The 10,000-nt window shown below is 48.3% G+C and overlaps 2 protein-coding genes across 2 annotated transcripts in view; both read right to left on the bottom strand.

Moving 5' to 3' along the window:
- Nucleotides 1-2,260, bottom strand: part of sdhaf3 (succinate dehydrogenase complex assembly factor 3) — an 8,466-nt gene extending 6,206 nt beyond the window's left edge. Inside the window, exons 1-2 of the mRNA XM_035429438.1 lie at nt 1,893-2,260; nt 1,468-1,658 (exon numbers count right to left, since the gene is read on the bottom strand). Of these exons, the coding sequence (XP_035285329.1) occupies nt 1,468-1,644 (177 nt within the window). The 5' untranslated portion in view covers nt 1,645-1,658; nt 1,893-2,260. The remainder of the gene's footprint in view (nt 1-1,467; nt 1,659-1,892) is intronic.
- A 1,301-nt stretch (nt 2,261-3,561) lies between these two features.
- col28a1a (collagen, type XXVIII, alpha 1a) overlaps nt 3,562-10,000 on the bottom strand; it is a 26,008-nt gene continuing 19,569 nt past the window's right edge. The window contains exons 20-34 of the mRNA XM_035430656.1: nt 9,784-9,852; nt 9,293-9,364; nt 8,882-8,950; nt 8,512-8,580; nt 8,344-8,412; nt 8,027-8,095; nt 7,485-7,553; nt 7,091-7,159; nt 6,887-6,955; nt 6,487-6,567; nt 5,983-6,018; nt 5,812-5,848; nt 5,133-5,687; nt 4,129-4,449; nt 3,562-3,809 (exon numbers count right to left, since the gene is read on the bottom strand). Coding sequence (XP_035286547.1) covers nt 3,637-3,809; nt 4,129-4,449; nt 5,133-5,687; nt 5,812-5,848; nt 5,983-6,018; nt 6,487-6,567; nt 6,887-6,955; nt 7,091-7,159; nt 7,485-7,553; nt 8,027-8,095; nt 8,344-8,412; nt 8,512-8,580; nt 8,882-8,950; nt 9,293-9,364; nt 9,784-9,852 — 1,827 coding nt within the window. The 3' untranslated portion in view covers nt 3,562-3,636. The remainder of the gene's footprint in view (nt 3,810-4,128; nt 4,450-5,132; nt 5,688-5,811; nt 5,849-5,982; nt 6,019-6,486; nt 6,568-6,886; nt 6,956-7,090; nt 7,160-7,484; nt 7,554-8,026; nt 8,096-8,343; nt 8,413-8,511; nt 8,581-8,881; nt 8,951-9,292; nt 9,365-9,783; nt 9,853-10,000) is intronic.

The following is a 10,000-nucleotide window of genomic DNA, read 5'->3' as shown; positions in this document are numbered from 1 at the left end:
AACAGAGCTGTTGGAAATATCAAACAGCCGGTAAACAGCTCAGTGTGACGAGCTGAACGGCTACTGTGTGTGAAAACAACTCTTCCGTCAGCCCAAACAGTAGCGTTATTAGCCCTGGTGATAACATGGCAACCCGTACTTCCTGTCTGAGTGAAGCTAAAGCGCCGTTAGCCTAACAGCTAAAAGCTTGGGTCACAGCATGCTAACTCTGACCCGCTCACACAGGCAGACACGTGGGTCACGGGTGTTAATTAAGGGGGACGACCGACGGGGTCTTCCCAGGTTAAATATTTAGCGGAGGGGGAAGTGCCTCAGAGGGTAAGCAGCGGCGGTGCGAAGCGGTGAGCCGTGGTGTTCACCTGGAATAACCTACACCTGACCTGCTGAAAATATGACTACACCAGGCCTATTTAGTGAACTGGCCAGTTCTGTTGAATAGCTCCACTGTGCCTATTCTCCCTTTCCATGGAGATCTGAGTCTGAGGTTGTACTGATTTTTCTCTGATGTTTGCCAAAGTGCTCGTGAATTCAGGTTTCTAACAACTTGAGCCCAGATGCAGAACATCTTGAGTTATCAGCCTGTAGTTGTCAGCCTGTAGTTATCAGCCTGTGGTTATCAGCCTGTAATTATCAGTCTGTAATTATCAGTCTGTAGTTATCAGCCTGTAGTTATCAGCCTGTAGTTGTCAGCCTGTAGTTGTCAGCCCGTAGTTATCAGTCTGTAGTTATCAGCTTGTAGTTATCAGTCTGTAGTTATCAGCCGCTATAGGGAAACTGAGGGTTCTAAAGCACCAGTGCAAGCATCTTCAATGGCCTGTACAGCAATGTTTCCAGAGTCTGCCCAGATGAGCAGATTCATTTTATACCATCAATTCACAAAGATGAAAGTTTTGAGCTCCTCTTGCAGTGGTCTCATGCTGCAGGGAAATAGTCTAAAAATGAAATAATATTAAACATAATTTCCTGAAGAACAACAGGGTAGGAAACATGTACATCCTCTGAAGGCATAAAGTTGCTGTACAAGCTTGTTTTAGACCCAAGGGTGCAATTTATGGGTGGATAGGGGGGTATACCCAAACTAAAGTCATGTCTTTATTAGGTAATGTACCCCTGAATGCCCCTGTATCTGCCAGAGGGTTTGCAGAAACTTCTCTAAACAGATTCATCTTCCATCACATACAAGAACTGAACAGGCCAACCGGAAACATACATCAGAACTGAAATACTACTTTAATAAAAACAGAAAGTGAACTATCCCTTTAATAACAGTAGGTAGAGAATGAGTGGGAGCACATGTACTGCAGGGTAATTATGAAATGGGTGTGATTTATTTAAAAATCGCCTACAACAGAGGCACACAGAATGTTTGCTCGTGCATCTACCACAGGTAATTTGCACTGTAGCGCTAGTCCAAAGACAACTTTCCCCTTGGGACAACGATGAGGTGAATCTTAAAACTTGTCTTACCTCCCATTCGATCATAAAGGACTTGACTTCCGCCGGGTTTGCGGATTTGTGTCTTCTGAATTCGTCTTTGACATACTGGTCACCCAGGGCCCGTAGGTCTATCGGCAAAAACCGGTGCAGCTGGAGAATCCGTTTGTACAATGCCCGCACCTTTGAAACGTGGGCGGGATTTGCCATGCGTCGCCCCTCGTCTTTGGAAAACACACAGATTTAATTAACAAACAGGCCAACTGTTTTAATGATCTAGCAGCCAGCAAGCAAATGTGTAATCGCTACCTTATGTCAAAATACTGCAATTTTGTAAGTTGCGAAAATTCATATGAAGTGCTGGCAAGCGAGCAAATTGCACGTATGTAATGACAGATTATACACGCTTTATCTTAATCCCACATCAAAAATACTATTAGCTAGGTACGGTATCTTACCTTGAGTGAAATAGCGATAGCCTGGTGAGTGGGTTTTAGTCCCAAAACTCGCTAGGTCAAGCAAAGTTAGTTCGGCAAAGCCTCGGGTATTCAGAATTTTGAGCCCAAATCGGACGTATCTGCTATTAAATCAAATGAAGGCGCGCAGTCTGTGAACACATAGAATTAACCTCATCACTCTTAGAGATATACAGAAGGATAGTTACCTAAGGTGACATTTTTTGCGTTCCTAAAGACCTGACATGTTCTGCTGAGATTCTTCAATCGTAACAAGACATCGGACAATATCTTGTTTGTTGGAAATTCTAATGTGCCATTATTCCAGCAAATGTTCCGTTACCGGAACTTGTTAAATCTAAGGTCCTACTGCACTAACCGGAACTTACTAGCTGCTCTACAAAGGTAGGCATTATACGCAGTCTTTCTACAGTACATTATTTTGATAAGACTTCTGCTTTCGTCATTACGCAAACAGCACCACAGATATTTTTTTAGTCTGCATGATTCCGCCACGACTCCATATCATACTGCCCTCACGCGTTCGGAGGCATAATTTACCGCAAGTTGTGCTGGTTGACAAAGGCTAGCCTGTTTGGAGAGCAGTTTAATTGTTCTGAATTCTTGCGGGAATTGTGATTATACAGCACAAATATTTGAACGGGTGTTCAGTGTCTTTAAGATTCATGTAGTTTTCCGGACTGGGGCGCCAATGTTGTTGTTGTTGCCCTGAAAACATTTATGAAGACTTTTGGTGTTCGTGGCTCCTCTGTGGTGACTAAAGAAACACTGTGTAGGTATGGACATAGGTACAGATTTAACCCGTGTTCCCCTTGCATTCATTAGTCCAATTTCTGGGACATGCCGTGTATGTTCGTATGCCTGTATTTTGTTTTCTGTGACTTTGTCATGTTATGTTAGCTTGAGAAGTGGGACGGTCAACCCAGCTGGGTTTTCCTTTTGAAAAACTGCATTTTTATTGGAATGACAAATTTGGGAATATTAGCTTATATTAGACTGTAGTGTAGTGAAGTTTGGTTATAAGTTCAGCATTGCAGTGCATCATCTCACACACACACACGCACACGCACACACTCATAGACAGACAGACAGACAGTCACACACACACACACACTGACACACAAGCACACAAACACACTGTATTTGTGTCTTTTATTGAAAATGGCATTTTGAACATTTTTATAAAATTATAAAGGCTATATTTATACAATTTGCTTCCCGTTACAGACGGTCTGCTTTTAGTGTAACTTTGAGGTGATATTGACAGTGAATTATCACATATCGGTCCAGCTTAACGTTAAACAAAGGGTTTCCAGTCTTAATGCGTCGACACCTTTTGGAATAATCAAGCCTTACATACAATACTCCTTTGCATTCATTTGTACAGCTTACATAACAGTGGTCAGTACAGTGTATTGTAAACATGAATGACAGACAAACAGAGTCCAGAGGACCTGTGGGTCACATTCGGCTCCTTGCGTGTGTGCGTGTGTGTGTGTGTGTGTGCGTGCACGTGTGTGTGTGTGTGTGTGTGTGCGTGTGTGTGTGTGTGTGTGTGTGCGTGTGTGTGCGTGTGTGCGTGTGTGTGTGCGTGCGTGCATGCACGCGTGGTTGTGTGCGTGTGCGTGTGTGTGTGTGCGCGTGCGTGTGTGTATGCGAGCGTGTGTGTGTGTATGTGCGTGAGTGTGTGTGTGTGTATGCGCGCGCGTGTGTGTGTGTGTGCGGGTCATTTCCGAACGCAGGCTTCTATGCAGTTGGACTCGGTCTCGAAGCGGTTCCTGTTCCCCTTGCAGCCGCCGAACCAGAACTGGGCACAGGAGTTAGCCAGAGAGTCATAGTACCACTTCACCGCATAGTTCCGACACGGGCCTGGGTCCAAATCCTGCTCACAGCCCTCGCCTGAGAGAGGGAGAGAGAGAGGGAGGGGGAGGAGGGGGAGAGAGAGAGAGGGAGAGAGAGGGGGAGGAGGGGGAGAGAGAGAGAGAGAGAGAGAGAGAGAGGGGGAGGGGGGGGGAGAGAGAGAGAGACAGAGAGAGAAAAATATGTTTGCAAGAAAAAAGATAAAATCCCCCAGAATGCTGGAGTCTACAACCTCAGGGTGGCTGGATCTCTCTGTATAAACAAGGACACGGGATCTTATACCCTCGGAGAAAGGGATGTTTCTGAGCCAGTAGGTAGAAAGGTGAAAGGTGAAAGGTGAAAGGGCGAGGTCGGTTACCGGGTTTGACGCGGGTTGGGGGCGCGTGGGTGGCGTCCGGAACGTATTGCCAGTTGGTGGCGGTCTGGGGGTCCAGGACGGACACGGCGGAGGGGACCGGCGGCCCCAGGACGTCCCGAGACGGCGAGGACCTTTCCGTCAGGGTGTTCGGGGAGTCCTCGCCGGACGGCGCCGTTCTGGTGAAGGTGGGCGTGTCCCCGCGGCCCGGGAGGAGGGGCAGGCCGCGCCCGAGCCCGGAGGACCGGAAGGAGCCGGCGATGGCGTTCAGGATGGTGTCATGGACGTACTCGCAAATCTGACTCAGGAGCTTCCCTTCCAACGCTGGCAGATAAAACTCAGCCTTCATCATCATCATCATCATCATCAACATCACCATCATCATCACCACCACCATCATCATCATCATCATCACCACCATCCTCAACATCACCATCATCATCATCATCATCACAACCATCCTCAACATCACCATCACCATCATTATCATCATCATCATCATCATCACAACCATCCTCAACATCACCATCACCATCATTATCATCATCATCATCGTCATCATAACCACCATCCTCAACATCACCATCACCATCATTATCATCATCATCGCCACCATCCTCAACATCACCATCATCATAATCATCATCTCCACCACCATCATCATCATCATAACCACCATCCTCAACATCACCATGACCACCATCACCATCACCATCATCGTCATCATAACCACCATCCTCAACATCACCATCATCATCACCATCACCACCACCATCATCATCATCACCAGTGAGTAAGTGAATGAGTGGTTGTGCATGTGAGTGAGTGAGTGATTGGGTGAATGAGTGGTAGAGTGAGTGAGTGAGTGTGCTTTGAGCAAAAGCGGCCAGGTGAATGAGTGATGATGAGGATGATGATGGTTACACAGTCTATCCTCTGAGAGAGACTGCGGATGTGAGAGGAAGGGCCGGCGGAAGGTTCCGGTGTCCGTGGTTACTCTCACGCACTGGGCAGGGTCCTGAAGTCGTCGATCATGTAGACGTGCTCGTGGTCGGGGTCGGTCGCCACGGCGTTCATCTCGGCCACGAACTCGGCGTAGTGCGGGTCGCGGCGGCTGACCACGCCCACCACGAACACCTCCACGCCGCCGGCGTGGGCGTCGCGCGCCGCGCCCTCCAGGTCCACCGCGTCGCGCCGGTCTGTCTGCCCGTCGGTGATCACCACCGCCACCTTCCGCACGCCGGGCCGCCCGGCCTGCAGCACGCGCGCCGCCCTCTGGAGGGCGCTGCCCGTGAAGGTGCCCTCGCCCACGTAGGGCATCCCGCGCACCGCCGCCTTCACCGCGTCCGCGTCGAAGGGCTGCTGCAGCCCCACCGTCACCGTGGCGACGTGGCTGTACAGGACCACGCCCACGCGGGTGGCCTCGCGGCTCACGGGCACGCGGTCCACCAGGGCGTTCACAAAGTCCTTCACCAGGTCGAAGTTCTCGGGCCCCACGCTCTCCGAGCTGTCAATCACAAAGACCAGCTCCAGGGGCCTCTCCCGGCACCTTATGCCACACCCTTCCCAAACAGGAAGAGAAGAGGTCCTCATTCAACTCGAAACAACACTGAACTGAGGGTCCAGTAACATTGGACAAAACAGTGAGTGTGATATTTATTTAATAAGTCTGATATTTAATCTTACCGCAAACTTCTCTGATGATTTCGATGACTTCCTCTTTCTGTAGAGCAAGTAAATTCGAGCAGTGTTGAAATTACATACACACACGCATACACACACATGCACACACGCACGCACGCACGCACACACACACACACACACACACACACACATTTTGAAATATGATACACTAACCGTCAGGCCAGGGTCCCCCTTCTGCCCAGCTTGTCCCTGTAACATGGAGAGGGGCTATTTCAGACGCGATCGCTCTCATATACACGTCCATATTACAAATCATAATCTACAAATAAACCACCGAACCATCTAATCATGTTATTCATATTCCATATTTACATTAAATAATGTGAATACAGCACATTTAGTATACTGGAAGTTTAGCATATTCATGCTGTGAATATAGCGCATTTAGTGTACTGTTAGTAAATTTAGTATGCTGTGAGTATAGTATATTTAGTATACTGTTAGTACAATATAATTACTATACTGTAATATAGTATATTTAGTATGCTGTGAGTGCAGTGTATTTAGTATACTGTAGAATAGTATATTTATTATGCTGTGAGTACAGTGTGTTTAGTATACTGTAGTATAATATATTTAGTATACTGGAGTGTAGTACATTTAGTATACTGTAATGTAGTATATTTAGTATACTGTAGTATAGTATATTTACTGTACCACGTCTCCAGCTGATCCTGGATTTCCCATTTCTCCTCCTTCTCCTTTTCTGCCACGTTCCCCATTGGGCCCCCGGTTTCCCTACAGGGGAAATCAATGCTGGCCAATCAGAGCGTCAGAACGTGATGACATCACAAAGCAGGTTTACGCAACAATGAGCAGGTGCCTGCCAATAGCCGTAGTCTGTGCTAATACGTAGCCTACTTAACAGCAGTAAAACCTGGTGTAAATCAAATGAAGCACCACAGGGAGGATGTGGAAGTAGTGGTACTTGTAGCAGATGGGTAATAGAGGATGCAAGTAGCACAGGTGGGGCTAATATAGCTATGATAAATGATCTGCATTAGGTGAGCACAGGTGTAATTCAGACAGGTGTGCCTTCAGTCTCCTCTGCTGGTACCTTTGATCCAAGACGACCTTCTCCTGGGGCCCCCCGGGGGCCAGCCATGCCCTGGAATCCTAGCGCCCCCTACAGGCCACACAGGGAAGCGCAAGAACATCATGCAGCACTGCTGTGATTCAGGGTTCGCGCATTTCATCCCATTAAAAAATAAACACGTTTAAAAACTGAAGTGTGGGAGCGACGCCCGGCCGTGAGTCGTACCTTCGGGCCCTGAATCCCGTCCCCTGCCAGGCCCTGAGGCCCAGTCATCCCGGGCTGCCCCGCCAGACCCTGGGAAGGAGATAACATGCGTCAGTGTGCTCATCCAGGCCCGCCACTCAAACCAGACTTACAGCCTCCGGGTCTTTTCATCGACGTGTTCAGGGTGAAATGCACAGATTTTTGTCTTTTTCAGTGACACGATTTTGCAAGGGTTTCATTTTTGGGAGGGGTGCTCTGCCTGCTCCAGCGTTCTCTTCAGACAGTCAGACGCTGGCAGGGGGGCTCCAACACCCCTCTGCTTTCTCCGAAAATTACCAGGGGGTGGGCCTAGCCACAAGGGGAAAGTCGGGTGTTATAAACGGGGTTTGAACAGAGGCGCGTCGGGGTTCCTCACCGAGGGGCCGATCAGTCCCACTCCAGGAGGGCCGGACGTCCCTGGAACCCCGGGGATCCCTTGATTTCCCTTAACGAGGGGACAGACGAAATCCGCTTCAGTTACGAGGCGTTACTTACCAGTGCAGCTGACCCCCTCTCCCTGGGCTGCCCACGTACACACAAGGATATGCATTTATTTACCCACAATGCCTCACTGTCGCACCTAAAACACTTCTTATATCACACCGTTACTCCAAAAACATCAAAACACTTTAACCATTGTATCACACCATTACTGCAAAAAAAAAAACCTTACAAGACTAACTGTTACATCAAACTGTTACCCCAAAAAAACCTTAACCACTACATCTCACTTTCACCATCTCAGAAATAACATGTTATAATAATAGAGTCTGTAAGTTTAGGTGGTGTAGAACGACGCATTTATTGTTAGCAATTGCCAATTTAATAAATAATATAAAATATAAAATAATTCATACTGAGTATTTACTACATTCACGGTGTGCGGGAATATCTGGAGGATTCAGCCTAAATTCTCACCTTGGGACCGAGTAACCCTTTCCCCTCTAGACCTGTCTCTCCCGCTGGACCTGGCAACCCGGGGAGTCCCTGAGAATCAGAGGGAACCAATCAGGAAGAACCAGTCAGAGGGAACCAATCAGGAAGAACCGATCAGGATTAAGTAGCCATGGGTAACACCATAACTAACACACACACACACACACACACACACACACACACACACACACACACACACACACACACACACACACACACACACACACACACACACACACACACACACACACACACACACACACACACACACACACACACACACACACACACACACACACCAGAGGTCCGGTGGAGCCTTTCCCTTTTATTCCTGCTGGTCCCACAGGTCCGGGGAGTCCCTTGTCCCCCTGAAACAGAGGAGCACCAGCTCAAAGGTTCCACCTTGTTCTCCACCCACATGCCCCACCTTCCCCCTGGAATCCCCCGCCCCCCTCTGGGGGGTTTACCTTGGGTCCGGTCGTCCCGATTCCAGCCTCCCCGACAGGGCCAGATGGCCCAATTGGACCAGGGTCCCCCTGCCAATCAGAACACGCCACATCATAATGACATCACTCCTTCCATGTCTGTGGGAGTGGTCAGCAGGGAAGGTGCATTTGGGATGGAGAATAGGGAGGAGGCTGTCTGTCTATCTTTACGCTTGGCTCTCTGGTTCCACGTCTCTCTAACACCCGAACTACAGGAAGCTCTATGCGTGTACCAGGAGATTCCAAAGGCTACATTCTAGCTCATGAATATTTATGAGGAGGCGTGGCCAAGAGCAGAACATCCATTCCCATAGAAGTGCTCTCGGTAGGGAGGGGGCGGAGACAGGCTGACCTTTGTCCCCGCTAAGCTCCTCCCCGCTGGCCCTGGCAAGCCCGTCAGCCCTAGAATCCCCGGCTCTCCCTGGAGAGAGAGGAAACAGACACTCACACAGATGGGAAAGGACCATGTGACCATGACCATGTGATCTGGACCCTGTGACAGTGATCATGTGACCAGGAACATGTGACTTGGGCCCTGTGACTGTGATCATGTGACCTGCAGCATGTGACCAGGACCATGTGATATGGACCCTGTGATTATGATCATGTGACCAGGAACATGTGACCTGCACCATGTGACCTGGACCACATGACCAGGAAGCCGTGACATGCAGACATATATTTCAGATACTAGTGTCTGCCCAACTCCTGAATATTGGGTTTGGGGCCCCAGGTGTGTCTCAGGGGCCAGTTTGGGGCTCACCTTGGCCCCCGCTGGCCCCACAGGGCCCACTGCTCCTGGGAGACCTCTATGGCCCCGGTCCCCTCGGTCGCCCTGGAAACAGATAGTCAAGAGGCTGTCACCTGCCACATCTCTGCCACATGCAGTCATTAATTAAGTCATCATCTTAATTCAGTCATTAATTAAGTCATCATCTTAATTTAGTCGTTAAATGAGTCACTAATTAATCAGCATCATCAGGGGTCTTAACAATTTTGCATTAAATAGGTTCAGCATTAATGGCTTGATCACCACAGCAAAACAAACAAAAAATAAACATGCAATGCACTCTATTACTTTAAAAGTTAAAAGGCTTCAATACAGACAATTCAGAAACATTAAAACTGCAGTTAACGGCTCAGGCAGCCTTCGTCTCTACGTCATATAATCAGCGCAATATCATATAATTGTCTGTGTCTCTCATTATTTACAACTGGTCACCTGTAGGTGTTAATATTGTCTAACATGGTCACCTTTTCTCCTGGTTCACCTTTACCTGGCTCTCCCTCAGGCCCTCGTGGACCTGGCAACCCTGTTTCACCCTGATTTTACAAACAAACAAAAAAAACGAGAGAAAGAGAAAGAGAAGGAAAGAATGAAAAAATGACAGAATCACTGTAACCAAGTTAAATAGTAATGCTGCTCTTTATTGGTCAATGATGCCAGACCTTTTAGCATGCATGAACGCGA

The sequence above is a fragment of the Anguilla anguilla genome, chromosome 8 (assembly GCF_013347855.1).
Source record: "Anguilla anguilla isolate fAngAng1 chromosome 8, fAngAng1.pri, whole genome shotgun sequence".
NCBI classification, from domain to species: domain Eukaryota; kingdom Metazoa; phylum Chordata; class Actinopteri; order Anguilliformes; family Anguillidae; genus Anguilla; species Anguilla anguilla.
This window is presented reverse-complemented; position numbering and strand designations above follow the sequence as displayed.